General features: G+C 42.6%; 1 protein-coding gene across 3 annotated transcripts in view; it reads left to right on the top strand.

Moving 5' to 3' along the window:
- Positions 1-24,086, top strand: part of SV2B (synaptic vesicle glycoprotein 2B) — a 199,556-nt gene that overhangs the window by 99,010 nt on the left and 76,460 nt on the right. For all 3 annotated transcript variants that reach the window (XM_067695876.1, XM_067695886.1, XM_067695895.1), the window contains one exon: positions 22,295-23,116. In XM_067695876.1, the coding sequence (XP_067551977.1) occupies positions 22,666-23,116 (451 nt within the window). In that variant the 5' untranslated portion in view covers positions 22,295-22,665. The remainder of the gene's footprint in view (positions 1-22,294; positions 23,117-24,086) is intronic.

The following is a 24,086-nucleotide window of genomic DNA, read 5'->3' as shown; positions in this document are numbered from 1 at the left end:
ACCATCTCAGCCTAAAGTACTGCTGCTGCTCTGGATTACGGCAAAAGGCCCCTTCCTCTGTGGCTTCCCTGCTCCCTTCCTTGTCTGCCCATCCCAAGTCTATTCTCAACACAGCAGCAGCCAGAGTGATCCTTTTAAAATCTGTCAGATCATGTCACACCTCTGCTCAGTATCTTTCACTGTTCCTGACTTTGCACTTGCCCTCTTTATTTGAAATACTTTCTGCAACTACAGTTGTTCCTCAAAATCTGCAGGGGATTGGTTCCAGGACCCTCCGTGGATATGAAAATCCGAGGATGCTCAAGTCCCTTATACTATCAAATGGTGTAGTATAGCCAGCCCTCCTACATCTGTGGGTTCTGCATCCATGGACGTGGACCCTCCGGATATGGGAGTGCTGACTGTATTTACACAGCTCGCTCCTTTCCTTCCTTCTATTCTTTACTCAAATGTCAACTTATCAATGAGTTCTTCCCTCTTTCTCTACCTAAAATAGCCCATTTTCACTGCTGTAGTCTCCTGTTGCTTTTAACCTGCCTTGGTTTGTATACATGGCACTGTTAAATAACAACAATTCAACTGAGTAAATGTGAAGACCTAATTGGCTTTATTAAAAACAATTCAATTGTTTTTTTTACTGGTTATTTTTTTAAAAATTCTGTCAGTGAGCAGCATTTCCCAGTTTTACACTCCCCGCCCCCAAACTAAGTTCTTGGCAGCTCCATCAGGTGGCATTGCAGGTCGCTTCTGTGATTAGGGTCCTTGCAGCATGGATATCAGTTGGGCACACTGGAGGGTCAGGAAGGCTGCATCTGTCCACTGTCTTGAAGCAGCTGTTGCAGGGGCTCTCCCAGCTAGCCCTGACAGCTTCAATATCACTCACCAGATTCCAGGCCAGGCACATCCCCCAAATCTGTAGCAATGCAATACCTACGAAAGTACCAGCCATGATGATCAAGTTATCCTGCAACCACATCTCAAACTGGGCCGCCCAGCCTTTCGTGTAGATTACAAACTGCTGATCGACTTCTGTTTTTTGCCTGGCATCATAGCCACGCTGAGCGTTGATGACACCTTCTGTGGGGTCTTTAGTACAGCAGGAGAATGGCATGCTGCATCGCTCTCGACTTGCATTGGAATCTGTGCAGCTGAAGTAAATATTTAGGTTCCAATCATCAGCTCCAAAAGCAGCACTGAATTGGGCAACATCTCATCGAGCAATAGAAAGAAGCTACACTGAGATGCAGAAAAGGAGAGGTTTATAAATGTAGAGAGGGAGGGTGTGGTGGGGTGGAGGGATAGAAATTAGCAAAGAATTCATTGTTTCAGGCAAGGTTGCCCTCCTAAGGGGGTTGGAGGGAGTCTATCAGAGGATTTCCTAGTGCTGATCAGGAAATTCCAGGTTGGCTGGTTAAGGGGCACGTTCCTGGGGAAGGTTGAAACTGTAATTAGGTTAGGTATTAACTCTTGGTGGGGTCTAGTATAAGTGACTCCATTTTGGGCTTCTTTCTTTTTTAACAGCACTCACATGACATTTATATTTACTTGTTTATTTGTATATTTCTTGCCCCTCCCACTAGAATGCTAGCTCTATGAGGGCAGAGACTTGGACTCTTTTGCTCAATGGTGTATCTGTAGTGCCAAGAAGAGCACTTGGCATATAGTAGATGCTCAATAAATATTTACAGAATGAATGAAAAACAGTAATGAATGAAGTGAATACTCACTCCGTGCTAGTCACTATTATAAGCATGTTTACATGCATCATTTCTTAATCTTCACAAGATCTCCGAAGGCTACCTGGGTGTCTTGGAAACATTACTTATCTCTGTTTAACTTCAGTTTCTTTATCTTTAAAAAGAGGAGAATAACAGTGCTTACTTCTGAGAGTAAGTACATGTTAGTCCTGAGGACAGTGTTTGGCACACAGGACCTATTGCAGGGGGGGTTTCCTGGGAAGTGGAGGGAGATTGGTACGCAGAATTAGTGCTCTTGGGAGCAGCACCTAAAGGAGTAAAAGAAGCAGGATTGGCCAGAGGGAGAAGGTGGGCTGCAGTCTCATCTCTCCAGGGAGTGCAGGAGCTGGAAAGACCCATAGAGTTGGCCTGCCCTGCGGCAGGTGGGCCTGGCCTTTGTACGCCCATGTCACTTGGTCATTGGCTTCAGGTGTCTCTGGGAAAAGGGCATGGCCGTGGGTGAGGCCAGTCTCTAGGGAGAAGCGGGGAAATGAGGGCTGCAGACCAGTTGTGAGTGGAGGCTTGGGTGGAGCGTGCCAACACCCCTACAGTAAACTTCAGTAAATGCTGGGAATCACACCTTCTTACTGCACTGCCTTAACCCAGCAATCAGTTCCTTCTAAGCACCTCTAGCTATTCTAGTGCCCATTGAGAACAGAGCACATACTATTCTTTGAGAATCTTGGCTTGCTTGTAAAGATTCAGGATTGGATTTGGTCTATAAGCTTTTCTCCCTATGGATTTGGTGGTGGTGGTGGGGAGCCTTTACCCAGTTGGCCAGTTTGCTTAGACCATGGTTGAGGTGTCAGCGGGTTCTACCCTATTTCCTGTGATCCAGGTGATTCAGAACAAAATAAGGCTATTTTTAGTTTTTGGAGAAACCTCCATACTGTTTCCCAAAAAACTAAAAATAGAACTACCATATGCCCCAGCAATTCCACTCCTGGGTTTATAGCTGAAAAAAACAACAATAGTAAATTCGAAAAGATACATGCATCTCAATGTTCATAGCAGCACAATTTACTATAACCAAGATATGGAAGCAACCTAAGTGCCCATCAACAGATGAAATGATAAAGAAGATGTGATATATATATATATATATACACACACACAATGGAAACCTACTCAGCCATAAAAAAGAACAAAATTTTGCCATCTGTAGCAACTTGGATGGACTTGGAGGGCATTATGCTCAAATGTCAGACAGAGAAAGACATATCGTATGGTATCACTAATATGTGGAATCTAAAAAATACAACAAACTAGTGAATATAACAGAAAAGAAGCAAACACAGATACAGACAACAAACTAGTGGTTACCAGTTTGCGGGGGCGTGCATTATAAGGGTAGAGGAGTGGGAGGTTTAAACTATTGGGTATAAGATAGGCTACAAGGACGTATTTATTGTACAATACAAGGAATATAGCCAATATTTTGTAATAATTGTAAGTGGAGTGTACCCCTTAAAAATTATATAAAAAATATATGTGGAGGAAAAACAAGGAAATAAATTAAAAAAAAAAATAAATAGGGCTAGCCTTCTGAGTAGTCTAGGTCACCAGGCAAGTGCACAGTTCCACTTAAAGGAAATTCCCCCACCGCCTGGAGTCCTACTGTTACAATTCCATTCAGTATTGAAGCATTTTTAAGAAGCATTGAGAGTGTTCCGTTGAAATGCAAATAACTCTGTAAAAGTGAAAGACTTAAGCTTTGTGATGAAATGCCTTTCTATCTTTATTCAAAAACACTATTAACTTTTTTATTTTAAAGTATCCTAAATGTGGTGATCCTGTTATGGTGCAACTTGGGTTTCACATGCCGTTCAGTGAAAACAGTCCAGACGTCTTCATTTTCTTTGAGAAGAGTTGAGATGCAGTAGAAGCAGGGCTTGGGTCTGGGGAGCTGGAGTCTAGTGTGAGGTCTCTTCTAACAAACCGAGAACATCTATCTAGTCCTCACTGGGAACTCATTACCCTCTTGGTGAAAGCGGGGTACCTCTAGATCTGCGCTGTCCAACACCAGCCAAATTTAATTCAGTTCCTCAGTCACACTAACCACATTTCCTGCTTTGAATAGCCATGGGTGGCTGGTGGCTATGTCGTGGGCAGCCCAGAAAGTTCTACTGGACAACACATGAAGGTTCTGCCTTCATTTCTTTTAAATTTCTAACTTTTTTAGTTTTGAGTAGGGTTATTTATTTCGAAGAAAAATTAACTCACATTTGTGATGTGTTGAGAGTTACGGTAATAGATCAATCCTAGTTATGGAGGTTTACACACATCTGCTGTGCTTATCTATCCATCCACTTACTTTCTTCTATTCCTCACTACCGCCCTATGAGGTAGGAAACACTGAGGCTGAGAGGAGTTAAATAAACTTGCGGGAGATCTGGACTTGGATTCAAACCCAAGTTGGCCAAAGGCTGAAGTATGGACCCCAGTTTTCGTTTTCTGGAAGAAGCATATGCTAAAATATTGCCAACTCACTATGCTTCAGAAAGAAGCTCACAAGTCCCTTATTGCTGCTGCTCCCTTTCCTTCTCTTCTTCTAGAAAGTTTCATTGTCTGGGTACAGTGTACCTGATTCCCCTTTCCCAGAGGTAACTACTGTTAATATTTTGTTAAGGAAGTTCACCCTTGCAGAAGGTTCCCCATGCATAGAGCCATATGTAGACTGTTTTCGTATACGGATGGTGCACTGAGCCACATAGGGGTGCTCTCCGAAGGCCTCACTATGGTTGCTACTTTGAATTTCAATTCAGTAAAAGTCAGAAACCCCCTCAGGAATTTCTGTGGATTAGAATCAGATGGAACACTTCCAGTTTGCTTGGGACTTGAGGAGAGCTGTCCATCTGGGGGTGTTGTGGGCAAGGCCTGCTTGAAAGCGAATAATCACACAATCATTTTGAGGGAGTGGGGGTGGGAGTGAGGGGGCCCATTCTCACCTCCATCTTCTGGTTTGCCAGCCGACGGGCTCATAAGGATATAAATGTTATCTTTCCTCTTGACTTGCTTGTATTATAGACAGAGTGAGTTTAAAGTCAGGGGTGTCCAGAGGAGGGAAAATGGATCTTCTGATCCATTTAGAAGATTGAAAGGCTAGTGTTCTGATGTTAGGATCTCTTATTTAACTACATCACCCCAAACAGGAAAGAAGGCTCTGATCCAGCCCTGGGTGTGTGCATCTTCCAGAGAGACCTGAGACAGTGAGAAGGGAGCATTTGGTGGAGGCCTGGGGCAAGACGCTAACTCTATAAAAGTTGTGAAATTACACCACAAGCAGTTTTCTTTAAAACATTTTTTTCTGCTGAAGATTTTAAAAGGTGGGACTGAAGAATTCCTCTGTGGAAAGCCTCCTGTGTCTAAAGCAAAGTATTGCTTCTGTAAGGAATCTTTTTAGTCCCTATCCCTGAAAATGGCCTGTGTGTCCTGTGAGGTGCTCACCAGGGAAGCGATTCATCCAGTTCATGCAAACTGAGAGCTAATTTTTTCGCGGCATGTCCATCAAGTCTGTTTGGCCTGATTGGTATCACCAGTCAAGCCAGGGTCCCTGAGCTCACAGGAAGCAATGGCAACATTTCTGATGTAGTACAAACTGACTGGTGTCTGAACAGCTGGTTTCCAATACCCCAGCAGAGACCCCTCCCATTTTGCAAAAACCTTTGTATGTACACTTCTATTTATATGCACAACAGCTTGCAAATTACCTCTTTTTTTCCTTAGATCTCTAGGGCAAATCATGACTGTGTGGTTTATGAAGAAGAGGAAAGTATTTTTATTTTTCCTTCTGAAAGAAAACAACACTGGTTTAGCTGATTTCAGAGGTAAAAGTTTCCAAAGATCATTTTGCTAGGGACAGTCCCATATTCACGGAACACAGAAAGACATGGTGTCTTTGGTTTCAAGGCTCCCAATGGCGGCAGCCGGCAGCTCTGGGGGTGGATCCCAGATGACACCTGAGCAGGAACTGTCCTTCACACAGCATGTTGCAGTGACGCGCCATCTGTTTCTAGGATGATTCCAATAGCTGTTGAGGAGCCCATGAAAATATCCCTGCCAGGTCTTCTTAAAATTCATCTTTTCCCTGTAGACGGTATATGATAAACCTCTAAGTAATAAGGTAATTTAGAAACAGGAGGACAAGGAAGATACGTCTTTTAAAAAAATAAGCTTCCTGTTACCTAGTTTGGTTCCCTCCTACCCACCTCCTCCCTTCTTCTGTCCTGCTCAGGACTCCAGGACGTAGCTCTCTCAGAGTTCATTTTGGTATCCAAGGACAGATGAAAGGATGCTCCGATGGGTTATTTGGTTTTCCACTGCCCTGGGCTTCAGTGGGGCAGGAGTCCAATCTTCTCTTTATTTTTCTTTTGTAATAAAGTATTTATTAAGTGCCTTTAGTGCAAAGTCCTGCAACCTACCACCTGGGAGACAAATACAAGGTGGATCCTGCCCTCAAGGTGCTGACAATCTAGGCAGTCAGCTGCAAGAGTGCGTGAGTGTGGCAATACTGCTTCGAATAGCTTAAGCAGAGTTCTTTAAGATGTTGACATCATTTGAAATCTCTCCTTACTAAATAGGTAGGAGTAATTTCAACAGGAAAGCCAAACGGTGGAAAGAGGCATATGAAGGAATTTCATCACGCAAGTAACCAGGCTTGTCAGGTATCAGACTGAGATAATCTGTGACATTCAGTAATACAGTGGAGAAGCCCAAAGACCACAGCAGAGGCTGCCAGGGATAGACCTGGGTGTGAGTCTGACTCTCCCTCTCTCCAGGTTTGTGACCTTGGGCGATTCTCTTGGCCTCACTTAGCTCCTGTTACCTAAACCCACCTCTTAGGTCTTTGAAAGGATTAAATGAGCTGTGTGTGAGAAAGCTCCTGACATGTACTACAAGCTCATTAAAGGGTCCCTTTCTTTCCCCTTTTCTTTCGCTGTTACTCTAGGATTTGGAGTGCAGCCCAGAACTGTACAAAACTCTAGGCTCTAGCACTAAATGTGTTTGCATTCCTGGCAACATTTGAGCTCTTTCTAATTACAAAGTTTATACTTTGCCAAAGCTGAATTAGAGGCGAGGATGGAGAGAAGGAGGACACTAATTACAGAGATGTCATACATTGGAGTGGGGGGCAAAGGAGAACCATAGGGACAGTCACACCCGGAGACTGAGTCACTCCAGGATAATTAGGAGGCAAAGACAAGAATTAGAATGTACTGGGGTAGATTAAAAAATATATATTATTTCAGGGAACTACAGGGGACTGGTAAGAGCAAGATAAGCTGGGAGGCCTCTACTTATAGTTTCTTCAAAGTGAGAAACGTGGGGAAGGTTTCCAGGGGCTGGGAGAGCAGCGGGCTGATGGGATGCAGGGTGGAGCCATAACTGGGCAGCAGAAATCAGGGGCCCCTAGCTGAGCAGCGTGTGGTAAGTCCATAGGCCTGAGCTGCAGAAGCTGCTACCTGCAGGCAACCCTAGAGGAGGGACTCTTCCGTGGCTGGGTTATTGCAAGGCTGGAATGTAGCAAAGAGCAGGCTAGTTTTGGGTTTTTTTTTAACTTGTTATTTTATATTGGAGCATAGTTGATTAACAATGTTGTGTTAGTTTCAGGCGCACAGCAAAGTGATTCAGTTATACATATACCTGTATCTAATCTTTTTCAAATTCTTCTCCCATTTAGTTTGTTACAGAATATTGAGCAGAGTTCCCTGTGCTGTACAGTAGGTCCTTGTTGGTTATCCATTTTAAATATAGCAGTGTGTACATGTCAATCCCAAACTCCCTAACTATCCCTTCCCCACATCCTTCCCCCCCTTCCCGTAACCATAAATTCTTTCTCTAAGTCTGTGAGTCTGTTTCTGTTTTGTAAATGAGTTCATTTGTATCATTTCTTTTTAGATTCCGCATATAAGCATAACATACAATATTTCTCTTTCTCTGTCTGACTTACTTCACTCAGTAGGTCAATCTCTAGGTCCATCTATATTGCTGAAAATGGCATTATTTCATTCTTTTTAATGGCTGAGTAATATCCTATTGTGTATATGTGCCACATCTTCTTTATTCATTCATCTGTCAATGGACAGTTAGGTTGCTTCCATGTCCTGGCTATTGTAAACAGTGCTGCAATGAACATTGGGGTGTGTGTATCCTTTCAGACCATGTTTTTCTCTGGATATATGCACAGGAGTGGCATTACAGGATCATGTGGTAGAAGAGCAGGATCGTTTTAAGAAAAAAATGGACGAGGGCTAAGATGAGAGAAGAGGTAAATAAAGACATGAAGAAGAATTCCTTTAGCCCTGCCAGTGGTCCTCAGACTTGCCTTTGGGGCACGATGGGGAGGTCTTGGATCCTCCTGGATATCAACTATATTAATCTGTCCATGCCACTCTTCATTTTCCTCATAGATCTGTATCCACAAAGTTTTTAGTCTTTTAGGAAGAGACCCAAATTTTCACCCAATGCCCCCTCCCCCAGTGGAGTATCAAACCATTTAAGTTTAATGCCATTTCTGTATTTTTTTTGGGGGGGGATCTACTTCTAAAGATTGTAACACACCAGAAGATGGAGACTATCTTATGTGTGAAGAAAGGACCCTCTTCTTACAGAAATCTGTTGTTCTTAGGTTTAGTAAAATGTCTATGAACTAGACTATAAGGGACATGAGGGCAGGAGCTTGTTATATCCCCCTTGGAGTCCCCAGCACCTGATACAGGACCTGCTGTGTAGTTGGTATGCCTCCCCCCCAAAGTATTTGTGGAACACATGAGTGACTATAGTGATGACAATTCAGTAAAGCTAGTCCCCTAGGAGGAGTTATCAGAAAAGGAGAAAATACAGCTGGGGAGGTGGAGTGGGCATTGTTTAGCGAGGGTCCTTCAAGGCCAAATTTGAGGACAGTGGTTTGAAGAAACCACTAGGAGATGTTAGGCTGTGAGGAAGTGTGCTGACCATGTTGGGGTGATTCAGGTGAGGGATGCTCTGAGGCAGTGTCAGTTGGATGAAGGCTTGTCTCCAGACCTTATTTCTTTGGCATAGTGTCAAGATGTAAAGTCTAGTAGGCTCAGCGGGCAAAATCTGTAAACCACACAAGAAGAGGGTCCTGGGTGTTTGGCTTTCTTGATGATGACCACTGCAGTCTTCAAGCTTATATTCAATTCTGTTATTGGCATAGTGCTCTAAACAATTTGTTTATCTTTAAGCTGCACTTTCAACCAGTAGGACTATTTTTGAATCAAATCTATTTTGAGAAGGAAAATAAAGTGTATTTTAAATGCCCAGCAGATTCTAATATCTCTTCTTGCTCTGGGAGATGGAAGTCCACCAGCAGTGGGACCGATCTTTAAATGTTCCCTTAGATAAGCCTGTGCTGTGTTCTATGAGTTTCCAGGTAGATGTGGGCAGCACAGAGGGCTCCATTTTAATAGCTCTTACTTTTCGTTCCAAAGGAAATATTGCTTCTCAGAAAAAAACAAAACAAAAATTTTCCAAAAAGCAAAAAGCTTGACCCCATTCCTTTCCTTTCCTCCAGGTTAGTCTAAAATGTACCTGTGCTTCTTCACTCCTCAAACTTCGAGGTGTCAATGAGTTCAACACCCTCTGTTGTCACTCAAGGTCCTTCCTAATCTGGCTCTACCTTCCTTTCCACATATATCTCCAGCTATCCTCCCAAAGTCCCCCTTAACTTCCTCTGGACTCACTGGCCTCCATGGAGATCCCATCATTAGAAAATCTGACATTGCTGAAAGGAAGCAGAATATGTCACGCCAAAAGATGCCACTTTGGCATATTGATTATTTTGAATTAAAGGTACTTAAGAAACAGCCGGTACAAGAAGAACACTATGATCTTCCTTTGTTCCCCTGAAATCAGGAAATAAATCTCCCACATGAAAGGTACCTACCCTGTAACAGGAGGGTAGAGAGCATCCTTGTCACAAGAGCTGAGGAATTTAGAGCCAAGAAGACTGTATAAACGAACCTTGTTACTTCTTTACTAATTTACTACCCGAAGTCCAATCCCCTTTGTCTTGGCAATTTTTCATAGATTTGTTGTTTCTTTGTCTGGAAGGTATAAAAGCTGCCTGTGTTAGTCATCTCTTTGAGTCTCGTATTTTTTTGAGACTCCTGTATGTATAAAGTTAAATCTGTTTTTCTCCTGTTCACTTGTACTGTGGCAGTTTAACTATTAGGCCAGCCAAAGAACCTAGGGAAGAAGAGAACATTTTCCTGCCCCTATGTTACCCAAATTTGCTGTGTAATTTTGTCAGTCTGTGAATTTACTTAGGGCACATCTGTTCCCAAGTGAACATACAGGGATGTTTTCAGTTGTTGCTTACAGTGTACAGTCTTTGTTGAGTGTATTTGATTGTAAGATGAAGTGGGATTGTGGAGGAATAGAGGATCCCAGGGCCTGGTTTGGAGGGTCTGTGTTATCTGGCAGACAGGCCCTCTCAGTGGTAGTCAACATTTAATTTTTCTTCAAGCTAGCATTGGTTTCTGAGAGGTACCCATCTGGCAGCAGGAGAGGCAATAAGGGTGTGGGGGAGGAAGCTTAGTAAAGATGGAGAGTTTGAATCCTGACTCTCAAACTTACTAGCTGTGTGACCCTGGCAAGTGACTTGACCTCTCTGAGTCTGTTTTCTTATCTATGGAATAGAAAAACAAGCATAACTCTAACCCAAAGTGGGATCCGGCTGCTCGCTGCTCAAAAGCCAATAAAGAGGCAAGGTTGGTGGAAAGGAAAGTTTGCTTTATTTTGGAGGCCAGCAACTGTGGGGGTGGGGAGGGCAGACTCCTGTCCCGCTGACAACCAGGGCACAAGAGCTTTTATAGGCAGAGGGAGGGGCTACATGTAGAAACAGCACAGTCAGCTCTGACAGTCATCTTGAAATTGGTCATCAGTGGTCTGATCAGCGTCATCTTGATTGTTTTAAGTACAGTTAGTCTTCAGTTCCAGCGTTGGTTTGTTCCATTTCTTTGAGGCCAGTTCTCGGAATTGTGGCAGCTTATGTCATGGCTACAGTCTGGTCATCGTGTAGCTAACTTCTTCCACCTGGTGGGAGTTTCGGTATCTACAAGCACACAGGATATGGCTCAGAATATTATCTACAGCCCTTGAGGAGGAGCTAAAGGTCCTTGAGTTTGCTTCATGACTGAACTATTATTTGGTCTCCTTCTACTGTTTTCCTTTGTTTCTGCATTTTCTCACTTCTCTGATTAAACTTATTCTTTGGCTAAAGTTTTTCCACAGGCAAAATGCAGGTGGAAGACAGAGGGGAATGACTATAGGGTCCTGCTCTGTTTCATAACTATCTCATAGTGTGGTGAAGTTGAAATGAGATGATAAATCTGAAGTACTCAGATAAGAAAATGTTGCTTTCATTCTACCTTGAAGGCAGTGTTTTCTGTCTGGGTGGTATTTGTCAAGCTTGCATCATTCATGCATGATCCTCAAGATTTTTACCATATCCCTGGCAAAGATCATACTCTTACTTAATTTTTAAAGAACAGTCAACTCACTCTTATTAAAGGAATACATTTATTTAGGAAGGAAACTATACCACTCTTGTAAATATAGGGTAACTATAAAAACAAACACAGTGAAAGCAATACAATGTTATGTTGTTGATGTTTAGCCAGATACCGTGCCTTGCTAAAAGCTCGGAATCTAAGGCTTGTTTTCACTTTGTTAAAAAGGGCAGTTAGCAACTAGGAGGTAGAGCTGTGCTGGCCCCCCAAAGGAGACTTTTCCTTTGACAATTGAAAGGGATTGAAAGAACATTAAAAATGAACTTTTTCTTTATGTGATTCAATGTTATTTAATGTGATGCTCGAACATATCTTGAAATCATGTCAGATACCAAGAAATGTAGCATCACCCATTCTGGGAAATTGGCCTTGGGCATCAGTCATTTGGGAGTGTCGGGGAAGGGGAAATTTCCCCCTCAATCCCTCTTGAGTCCTTGTGGCTGGACTAATAATAAAAGTGACACACGACAGATGAACAGGAAAAAAAGAAACAAATTTTAATTTGTGCATAAGGGGGTCTAGTAGAAATGCGACCTAAGAAGTGTCCAAAGCAGGCGGCCTTTATACTTTTTAGACAAGGAAACAATGCATCTGTGAGGAATTTACAGGACATAAAGACTTAGGTTTTGGGCGCTGAATTAGTGAAGAATCTAGAGTTTGGGCTTGGGGTAGTGACAAGGTTGTTTTACGTAGGCTTCTCAGCCTGAATTCCCTGTCTCTGGCAATAAGGGTATTCTTCTACCTCCAGATATAGGGAGTGTACTTTTTACATGAGAGATTTATTTCCTGTTTTCAGAGAGATAGAAAGGAGGATCAGAGTGACCCTCCAGCGTTGGCTGTTTTTTAAGTAACTGTAATTCAAAGTAATCAATATGCCATTGTGGTGTATTTTGCGGGGCCCACCCTGAACCCCAACAGGAGCAAAATATCTGGTGATTACAGGGATGTTTGTCAGGGTCAGGGTCTCCAGAGAGAGGAGCTGGTACAGAGTGATGGGGAGAGGTGGTCAGGACACTGGCCCAGGGGTAGGGATTCAGGGCGGGGCTCCAGCAGACTGGGATGACATAAATCACAGCAAGATCCTTTTTGACCCACCTCCTAGAGAAATGGAAATAAAAACAAAAATAAACAAATGGGACCTAATGAAACTTCAAAGCTTTTGCATAGCAAAGGAAACCATAAACAAGACCAAAAGACAACCCTCAGAATGGGAGAAAATATTTGCAAATGAAGCAACTGACAAAGGATTAATCTCCAAAATTTATAAGCAGCTCATGCAGCTCAATAACAAAAAAACAAACAACCCAATCCAAAAATGGACAGAAGACCTAAATAGACATTTCTTCAAAGAAGATATACAGACTGCCAACAAACACATGAAAGAATGCTCAACATCATTAATCATTAGAGAAATGCAAATCAAAACTACAATGAGATATCATCTCACACCAGTCAGAATGGCCATCATCAAAAAATCTAGAAACAATAAGTGCTGGAGAGGGTGTGGAGAAAAGGGAACACTCTTGCACTGCTGGTGGGAATGTGAATTGGTACAGCCACTATGGAGAACAGTATGGAGGTTCCTTTAAAAACTACAAATAGAACTACCATATGACCCAGCAATCCCACTACTGGGCATATACCCTGAGAAAACCATAATTCAAAAAGTGTCATGTACCAAAATGTTCACTGCAGCTCTATTTACAATAGCCCGGAGAGGGAAACAACCTAAGTGCCCATCATCGGATGAATGGATAAAGAAGATGTGGCACATATATACAATGGAATATTACTCAGCCATAAAAAGAAACGAAATTGAGCTATTTGTAATGAGGTGGATAGACCTAGAGTCTGTAATACAGAGTGAAGTAAGTCAGAAAGAGAAAGACAAATACCATATGCTAACACATATATATGGAATTTAAGAAAAAAAAAATGTCATGAAGAACCTAGGGGTAAGACAGAAATAAAGACACAGACCTACTAGAGAATGGACTTGAGGATAAGAGGAGGGGGAAGGGTAAGCTGTGACAAAGCGAGAGAGAGGCATGGACATATATACACTACCAAACGTAAGGTAGATAGCTAGTGGGAAGCAGCCGCATAGCACAGGGAGATCAGCTCAGTGCTTTGTGACCGCCTGGAGGGGTAGGATAGGGAGGGTGGGAGGGAGGGAGATGCAAGAGGGAAGAGATATGGGAACATATATATATGTATAGCTGATTCACTTTGTTTTAAAGCAGAAACTAACACACCATTGTAAAGCAATTATACTCCAGTAAACTTGTTTAAAAAAAAAAAGAAATTAACTGCTTCTTGGGGTAAGAAGAGCATCAACCAGAGGTTCTTGACTTTGAGTGATCACAAGAATTACCTGGAGAGCTTGCTAATAAAACAGATTTCTTTCCCCCTTCTGTGTCAGAAGGTTTGGAATGGGGTCCAAGAATCTGTGTTTAATTGGTACCGAGTGATCCTCCTGTAGGTGATTTGAGGACCACACTGTGAAAAACCCTGACCTGGCTTTAGAACACAGAGGAGCAGAGAGGGAGAGAATTAGCATTTCAGGGATTACTAGGTCAACATTAACATCTTAACAGATCATCCCACCATATACATTTGTATAGTATAAATAAATACATATTTACAATATATAATATTACAGAAACTATTGGTATAATGATGTAATATATGATTTACCTATATTTTCACCTACTATTATAGTGTGATCATTTTTTTTCTTAATAAGTCCTTCAAAACCCATAATATTTAACTATATAAGTGTGTATAAGCTGCATTTACCGAGCCCCTATTACTTAACATATGGGTTGTTTTCTGGGCTTGATGTTCTAAATGATGCTTTGATTGATGTACTTCTCCATAAACTGTTATTTTGCTTTTGTAGTTTAAAATAAAGAACCATTCTGAACAGTCAAATTAAGGCTGGCATTCCTTTAAAGTATTTGTGTTTTTCTCCAACAAAAAGATGATGTAGTTTGGGTCTTGTTTAATAACCAATACACCTTGGAAACTGGCTTTCTGTTTTAACACAATAGAACAGCTGGGTGCTTCAGATAAGAAGAGAGAAGTACTTTTAATGTCACACTAATGAGCCCACACTGTGTTAAGTGGGACATCTGAGGTTGGAAGCCTCAGAGAACATATCTTCCGATACTAGCCAGATTAAGCCTTGTTATTTTCGGCTCACAGTAGATGTAACCTACTCCAGAAACATCAAGCAGTGTATTTCAGGAAGCATAGCAGGTGGTTAAAACATATTTTATAGTCTGAAAGTTGATAACAAATAACTCAAGTAGTCCTTAGGACCATTGCACCAAGCCGGGACCTCGGTGTCAATGAAAGGCCAGTAGGGAAGTGAAAGAGTGAATGACTCCTTGTAAAAGGTGGCGTCTTCAGGATGTCAGCTGATCCGACTTTTTTTCGGTAAATAAAGGTAAACCAATTGGTCTATTTACAGCCAGGGCAGGGGCACTCTGGCCCAGATGCCATTTTGACTTGCTTTCAAGCAGGCACTGAATAACTATTAACCTCCTTTATCGAGCAAGGATTTTCAAGGACCTTCTATGTTTAAAGACTCTGTATTTGGTTCTAGAGATTAAAAAATTAGTAAAATCCCATGTTTTACCTATCCTACAATTACTCACAATCTCCTGGCAGAGAGACACATAAACAGTCACAGTATAATGTGATTATAGAGATATGTGCAGAATGCCATGGGACCTCTTGGAGTAATTCTAAATATTTAAGAATAAAGAGTCATCACATTGCCAGAAAATGGTTAATCAGTTTGGAAATTGTTGCTCTTAGCTTAAAATGGACACTATCCCAGATATTAAAATAATAATAATAATGTTTTATACATTACTTAGATGGTTCAAGGCATTGTCACAGATATAGAAGAAAATATTGAATCAGAGAGCTGGAAAGGACCTTAAGAAGTCATCCAGTACAGCCTGTCATTTAGACGCATGGAACTGAGGGCTGCATCCAGGGTCCCACCCTGACTCGATGGCAGGCATAGGGCTGTAGTTCACATCCTCTATCTAGTGGTCCAGTGGTCTTTCTCTTAAACAACTGACAATATTTTGTACTGAGCCCTCTTGTCCTATCTTTGGACTCATTATTGGCATGACCTGCAGAATTAGGATGGGAACTGAAGTAAGAGGTGTCTGCAAAGCTAACTGACAAATTGGCTATCTCATTAGTGCCTATCTGAGTTTGCTGACTTTCCTATCTCTTGTTCATGTGAAATAGAATTACACTAAGGTTCTAAATACGATCTTCTCAGGCTTTGCCCCTCTATGCCTCAGTTCCCCCTTAATTCCTGCCAAATAGTTTCAGGAGTACCCAAGGCCATCTCCTGTGTTGGTGCACTAGCCTTTCTAAGTGTAGGTTATCTGCCATGTTCTTCTGCCCTGACTCTTTGGGGTGAATGTCTCATCAAGGCCAATTGCAACTGAAGCCACAGCTGCTACTGACTCCTGCCAAGGAGGCCAACGAGTGCGCTCAGCTTTCTAGGGGTGGGTCTGAGTCTACTGGCATCTTTGCTAAGGGGACCATCTTCCATTATTGTTTGCACCCAACTTGCCACATTCTGGGCTCTTGATATATCACCAAGATTTGATTGAATCTGGTGGAAAATCTCAGAATTATCTTTCCCTCCACCTGTGGCCCATTGGGCTACGACAAGGCTGTTTTCTCTAATTCTCACTTCTAATGGGTCCTGCATGCAAATAGACTCCGTGATGCTTGCCAAATTGGCTTTCAAGACATGACAAAATCCTAGGTTGAATAAAGCTTAGACTCTAAATCAGTACTTCACTATTTAGAAGAGCCTAATGTTAATACGGGTTCCAAGGAAAAAGAGGTCCATAATCACGGGTAACACTGGTTTCCACCAGTTAAATAGATTTTGGGGGGAAGAAAGAGGGGAAGAACAGCAGCTTTATTATATAATATAAATTATAAAATTATTTAAAATAATTTATTATTAAAATATACATGGCATAAAATCCACTCATTAGAGTAAATGATTTTTAGTAAATGTATAGAGTTGTGCAACAACCATCACTATAATCCAGTTTTAGAACACTCGCAGCACTTCTCTGGCTCAACTTCCCTCAAATTTACTTACAGTCACTCCCCGCTCCCAGCCTGGCCCCAGGCAACCACGTATCTGCTTTCTGTCTCTGTGGACTTGCCTGTTCTGGAGAATGTCATATCAGGGAGTCATACGCTACACGACCCTTTGTGTTTGCCTTCTTTTACTTGGTGTAATGGTTTTGACGTTCCTCCATGTTGTAGTATGCACCGGTAGTTTGTTCCTTTCTCTTGCTGGTTATTCTTCCATTGCATGGATAGACCACCGTTTGTTCATCCATTCATTAGTTGATGGACATTTGTATTGTTCTCAGTTTGGGGCTATTGTAAATTATGTTGTTATTTACATTCACATATTAGTCTTTGTGTGGGCATGTGTTTTTATTTCTCTTAGGTTGGAATTGTTCGTTAAGTGTACGTTTAACATTTTAAGAACGTGCCAAACTGTTTTCCAAAGTGGCTGAACCATTTCTTATTCCTACCAACAATGTATGAGGGTTCTAGTTCATAATATCCTAGTCAGCACTTGCTATCGTCTGTCTGTTGATTGTAACTATTCTGATGGGTGTGTGGTGGTAGCTCATTGTGGTGTGAAATAGGTTTTTATTCAGGTCTTCTCACAGCTTTTAACATAGCCATGTGCATTATGAATCTCTGAAAGAAAATGGTGAATAGAGTATGCAACATTTCCTAAACTTATTTGCTCTTGAAATTCTTTTTTTCCCCTGAAATGAGCATATTAAAAGGCCTAATGTTCTGCAGAACACATTTTGGGAAGCATTACATCATTTGATTATAACATTATTTTTAGCTTCGTTCTGTGTGATATTTAATCATGAACAAGTGTTTACCACGCGATGATTTTGAATCAGATAGCATAGACGCAGAGGTTAACAGAATGTAAGAGTTAAAGGAGGATGCTTAAGAGATTTGTGCTGGGTCATTTTGGAGAAGCAGTGGTTTTCATGAATAACTAAATGTCAGTTTGTTTTTCTCTGTGTTTTGTTCCCCAGCCCAGTCCAGATGGGCCCCCAGATCTCAAGTGGAGTTAGGCAAGGCTCAAGCTGGGATCCTGGCTACAGTTTCCTTATCAATCCTCAGATAATAATCATAACAACAACAACAATCATAATAAAAAATCAAATTTATATTGATCACATCCGTGCCAGGCACTGTGCTAAGCACTCTTCATGGATTATCTTCCCAAATCCTCAACGTAGGTACTAGTATTACAACCATTTTACAGGTGAGGAAACTGAGGCACAGAGTCGCCAGTAGCTTGCGCACAGGTAGCAGGAAGTGGCAGAGTCGGGATTTGAACCTGGGGCCTTAACACTAGGGGTTGTGTTCTTGAACCATTCTGCTATATAGCCTACCACCCTCTAAAAAGGCAGATCAGCCTGAAAAAAGACTTGTCTGTCTGTCTTTCTTTTTTTAATTTATTTATTTTGGCTGCACTGGGTCTTAGTTGCAGCATGAGGCATCTTTGTTGCGGCATGCAATATCTTCAGTTACACACACACACACACGAAAACTTCTACCTGGTTTTGTTGTCTCTAGGTTTTCACTTAAAAACCAGGACACGCATTCCCACCAGGAAAATCTTTCCAGATCCCTGCTCTGCATGACGCTACTTTACTCACTTCAACAACAACTTCAGGGCTTCAACAACTTCAAGGGAAGCAAGGGCTTCCCTTGCTCAAAGGAAAATTCTCAGTCCCTGAGCAGGGCATTCAGACTGATTGCTATTTCCCTCCCCAGTCTGTCTCCCATAATCGCCCCTTCTTGGATCCTCTGCTGTGGGCAGATGCTTCATTGCTGCCAAAACAAGTGAAGCCATTCCTACCTCTGTGCCTTTGCTTCTCCCTGTTCTCCAGCCTGTAGTGCCCTCCTCTCTGTTGTTTGCTTCTCTGAGCCCTTTCCTGCCCTTGAAAATCCCCCAATCTCTAAGATGCTATTTCAGCAGAACTCAGCTCATAGCGATCCTTCCCTTCTCTGAACCTCCTTGGAGAACCTACAACCTGTGACTCTGGTCATCTGTCCAACCTCTTCAGCCTCAGTCTTGTTTATTGTAAACCGAGTATAAAAACAGGGCTTCCCTGGTGGGGCAGTGGTTGAGAGTCCGCCTGCCGATGCAGGGGACACGGGTTCGTGCCCCGGTCCGGGAAGATGCCACATGCCGCAGAGCGGCTAGGCCCATGAACCATGGCCACTGAGCCTGCGCATCCGGAGCCTGTGCTCCGCAACGGGAGAGGCCACAACAGTGAGAAGCCCGCATACCACAAAAAAAAGAAACAAAAAAAACAAAAAGAACAGCCCCTGCCTCATAGGGTTCTTGTCCCAGTTGGAATATGTAGAGCACACGATAAACTTAGCATTGTACTTGGCTCAAAGCCACAAGGCAAGTGCCCAATAAATGAAAGATAATATTAGTGAGAGTTAATATTAACATTTAATTTTTATGACTGCATGATGCTTTGTGTTGTTTGACTGTCTCATGAGGGGTGGACATCTTGAGAATGGGGATCAAGTCATGTCATAACTAATACAATGCCTTAAGCACCAGAGATCCTGGGGAATGTTTGTTGAGGATGGGCAAACAAACTTGAACTTGAGAGTCAGAAGCCCAATGTCAGTCCTAGCTCTGCAGGCAGCTCCTTGTCTGACCCTGACTTGTCTCCTTGGACTCCTAAGTTTCTTCCACTGTACATCATCCCTAACATTCTCTCTGAAGCTGGCTTCAAATCCAAGCCCTGAAATTGATTCTCTGTGTTACATCAGGCACATTCTTTAACCCTCTTAGCCCTCAGTTTCTTCATCTGTGAAATGGAGAGAATAACATTGCCTCACTATTGGCTGTGAGGATAAATGAGGTAATGCTTGTAACATGCTCATCTTAGTCCGCAGTTGACAGCTGCTCTTCTGGTTGTTTTATTATTGCTGTTTAGCTCATAATCATTAGACTTGCTGATGTTTTTGAATATATGAGTTTCCTGGTGCTGCCATAACAAAGGAGTACAAACTGGGTGGCTTAAAGAAAGAAATGTGTCGTTTCACAGTTGTGAAGACTAGAAATCCAAAGGCAAGGTGTTGGTTTTGATTGATCCTGATGAGAGTTGATTCCTTCCGAGGGCTGTGAAGGAGAATCTGTTCCAGGCCTCTCTCCTTGCTTCTGGTGGCCTCAGACATCCCTTGTCTTGTCAATGGTACCCTCCCTGTGTCTCCACATCATTTTTTCTCTATGTGTGTCTGTCTCTGCATCCAAATTTCCCCTTTATATAAGTCACCAGTCATATTGGATTAGAGCCCACCCTAATGACCTCATCTTAACTTGATTATCCTTATAAAGACGTAGTTGCAAATAAGGTCACATTATGAGGTACTGGAAGTTAGGGTTTCAATATACCTTTTTTTTAGGGGGGAGGGGTCCCAATTCAACCCATAAAGGATTAATAGCTGTACTCTCTAGAAAATACTTTGCTGGAAAAATGAGTTGGCATTTCTCAATGAAAGAGAAAAAAACCCCACAGCACTTGACAGTGAGTCTTCCCGACTCCACGACACCTGACATTCACAGCAGTTCATTTAACTGGATCAGACGAGTGGAATTTGTTTTGACAAAGATCTGCTTCTTTCCACAAAGCAAGTCCCAGGACCTTTGCCCCGAGTGGTATTTCCCACATGTGCTTTTGGAATTGCAAATCTATCATTTTTAGTTCATGACATTTTTGCAGAACCCCCAGGATGGAAATAACACACCAGATCTCAGGCAGTTGGCGCGTTCTTTCTCCATTTTTTATAGCACTCTGCAAAGCTCTCATGCTGTTTACATGTGATTTATATTCCTCCTGTGGTCCTAAATGCATATAATAAAAACAGATTTAGAATATTAATTTGGCTTGGTTCAGGCCAGCATGGCCTAATACAAATTTATTTACTGGGGATGGTGAAAAATCTGAAAGGATGAAGTGAGAATCAGTTCTCAGTAAATATTTCTTGCTGACTTTTTACCTCACTGTTTCTTAAAGCGTAGTCCACTGGATTCCTTATGACGTTTGTGGAAGTTGCAGATTTCCAGACCCCATCCCAGCTCTGCAGGTTCAGAGTCTTTGGGGGAGGGGTGCTTGGATTTGCATTTCTAATGAGCCCCTCATGCCCTGACTGGCTCTGGCCTACCCTGCGTTTGAGAACCACTAGTGTCTGGCATCCCCCAGTAGATATCGCTTGTGTTTTCGGAGTCAAATGAGTTCCAGAGCTGGAGTCTGTCCAGGGCTGAGGGCGAGGAGAGCCAGGCAGACAGGTGTAAGGCAGGGGGTCCAGGGATACCCTGTGGGCACGGCAAGGGCAAGCGTGTCCAGTCCTCTGTGGGGTGGCGTCGGCTGAGCTTGGTGAAAGGACAATGTGGGTTTCGGGTGTGACAGGGAGGCCTGGAAAGGTTGAGGGAACGAGTATGTACTTCACAGCAGGTGGGTTGAGCTGGGGAGTGGATTTCTGGCAGCCCTGATGAAGAGATCTGAGCATCCATCTTAGTCTGAGGGTCTGGCAGTGGGGAGAGTTGAAGTGAGTTAAGGTGTCCGGGAGGGGTCTGGCCTCCACCTGGGGGGGCTGCTCAGTAAGAAGCTGGGCCTCAGAGCCACTCGGGGAACCGCGTGACTCAATTTCTGAGCTTGAACCAGTCCCTCTGCATGCATTCTAGAATCTGTTTTCTAAACTCCCCGGGGGATCTAGTGTGACAGACCCTTGGAACAGCATTTGGGAAGAACGACAGCCATGGAAAGAACTGACTTTGGGTATCAGTGGACCTGGTTGAGTCCTGGTTCTGTGACCTTGATCTAACTCCACCTGAGACACAGTTTCTTTATCTGTAAGATAAGGAGGCAAACACATTTTCTTTCTTTTTCTGATTGTTGTAGGAATTAGGGATAAGGGATGTGACACATTTAACACAGTTTCTGGTACCCAGGAGGCATTGTTAAATGGTGACTCCATACCTTGTGAGAACTGGAATTCTAGGGATGTAATTAGGACAGGGTCTGTTGGGCATGGAAATCAACAGATGGACCCACTGATTGGAATTGGGATATAAGGTAGGGTCTTGGCTCTGACAATACTGGGTCTTGGTTTCCAGAACTGGAGCTAGAAAAAAAAAGAGCAAAATAACATCAATGCTTAAACAGTGTTTACCAAGCAGGTCAGGCACTGTTCTAAGTACTTTATGCACAGCCTTACGGGTTAAGTACTATTATTATCTCCATCTTACAGATGAGAAAATTGAGGCTCAGAAAAATATGTGCATGATCACATGGCCATTATGTGGCAGAATCAAATTTCAGGCACAAGCTCTCTGGTTCTGGGTCTTTAGCAACTATTCTTGCCTATTTAAGACAAGTACAAGGTCAGAGTGGCCCTGGAACCACAATGCTGAGTTTCAAAAGTAAGCTGAGCCCTGGGAAAAATGGTCCTGGATATTTCTTTGCCATACATTTCTAGATGTAAAATTGTACAGCCACTTCATGCCAAAGTTAGAAAAGCTGGCCTCCTCATAACAGAAGCTGAGCTGTAATAAACCTGCCCTGTTGCCAAAAGCTTGATCTACCCTAACAGAAAACCCATAACACAAAATCGTCTTGTATTGAAAATCTCTTGCTCGCTTTATATTTCATTCTTGTATAAGACTTGACCCCTTTCATGGGTTAATCAATGCTTCCAAGGGCCTCTCTGACCACTGCTCTTTTTCACCGGTTTAAGGCTCCTTCATTTGGTATGAATCTGATGTCTAACCAAGATTTCCTCCACATTACACATGAAGCACTGGCACTAATAAACATATTTGTTTAATTCTGAGAGTATTTTGTCAGAATTTCCACATTTCATAACATTCTTCTCTTTCCTTTCTCTGTACTCCAGGGTATAACCTTCAGTAGCAGAACAAACCAGGCCAGTCAGCAAGTTGCCAAGTCCCACAGACTCCTTGTCAAGGAGAACAGCTGGACCCATTTCTAATCAACGTCTCCAACACAATACCCTTGGATTGCTGCAGGAGACCAGACCAGGATTTGAAACTTTCCAAAGACTTCCAATAGACATTGAGTGCACATGGATACTTAGGTCGCCTTTGAGACCAAGGCGAAGAATACAGGTGTCACGTTCACCCAAGAAGTCTACATTTAAACAACTCTGTACATAGAATGGATGATGTTTATTGAAACAGCCCAAACCTCTTTCACAGTGCAAGGGATATAGCTCAAGAGGCAAGCAGGCAGTCCCAGAACCAAGGAATGGATGACTACAAATATCATGACAACTATGAGGGCTATGCCCCCAGTGATGGCTATTATCGTGGTAATGAATCCAATCCAGAAGAAGATGCACAGAGTGATGTTACAGAAGGCCATGATGAGGAGGATGAGATCTATGAGGGCGAGTACCAGGGCATCCCTCACCCAGATGACATCAAGGCCAAGCAGACCAAGATGGCGCCCTCCAGGGTGGATGGTCTTCGGGGCCAGGCAGACCTGATGGCCGAGAGGATGGAAGAAGAAGAGCAGCTGGCCCACCAGTACGAGACCATCATTGATGAGTGTGGCCATGGACGCTTCCAGTGGACCCTCTTTTTTGTTTTGGGTTTGGCCCTGATGGCTGATGGCGTGGAAGTGTTTGTAGTGAGTTTTGCCCTGCCCAGTGCAGAGAAGGACATGTGTCTGTCTAGTTCCAAGAAAGGAATGCTTGGTAAGTAGAAATTTTCAAAGGTCATTCTCTTTGTGGCATTAAAATCTGAAGGGGAAAGAGCAGTAAAATTTGTATAGCACCTGTCACTGTTAGGTATCTTAAATCTATCATAGTGTCCTTGCAACACTATCATTTTACATCCATTTTGTCACTAAGGTATTTTTATCTCAGAGAAATTAATAGGCACAGGTTTACAAAGCTAATAAGTATTGGAGCTTGGGTGCCTACCCAGATCTGTCTGAGTCCCAAGCTCTTAGTTCTTCTTTCCAAGCCTTTTTTTTTTAAATTGAAGTATAATTAATGTACAATATTGTATGTTACGGGTGTACAACATAGTGATTCACAATTTTTAAAGGTTATGTTCTTTTTTCCAAGTCTTGTTGCCTCCTTGAGAGTCTGGTTTCTCTCTTTTTCATGTTAAACCATCTTCCATAGCCAAATGACAAATTCATTTTGTGTGTGGCAAGCCAGGGGTCTCTTCCACTCAGTACTTCTCTCTATGTCTTTCCAGAACCTGATAGCATCTGCTCCTGGTTTCTCTTGTATATAAGTGTTAGTGGGCTGAATGCCCATGTGCCTTGGCGATGAATACTGGGCTGAGCCACCCACAGAGCCCCTTCAGGCTGTTGGGGATCACGCTGTGAAGCACAGATGGATTCCATGGGATGGAGGACCAGCTTTGCAAATCATTGATGAGACTAGCACCATCAGAGCCAAACATCAGATATCAGGGCTTGCGGCACAGAGGATTCTGTGAAGTTAGAGAGAGGATGGGCATAAATTGTGTGACATAGAAGAGATTCATCAAAATATAGACAAAATAGTCTTGGTCATTAAATGTCCTGCAAAACATATTCATTCTCTAATTTCAGAGTCCATGCAATTGATTGTTTAGCAAATATACAGCTACAGAGAACTTACTGTGAGTCAGGTTCTTCCTCAAGACGGAGACACAGTTATGACCCACAAG

Source organism: Pseudorca crassidens, chromosome 1, assembly GCF_039906515.1.
Source record: "Pseudorca crassidens isolate mPseCra1 chromosome 1, mPseCra1.hap1, whole genome shotgun sequence".
Taxonomy (NCBI): Eukaryota; Metazoa; Chordata; class Mammalia; order Artiodactyla; family Delphinidae; genus Pseudorca; species Pseudorca crassidens.
The sequence above is the reverse complement of the archived record's forward strand: the minus strand, read 5'-3'. Positions and strand labels throughout refer to the sequence as shown.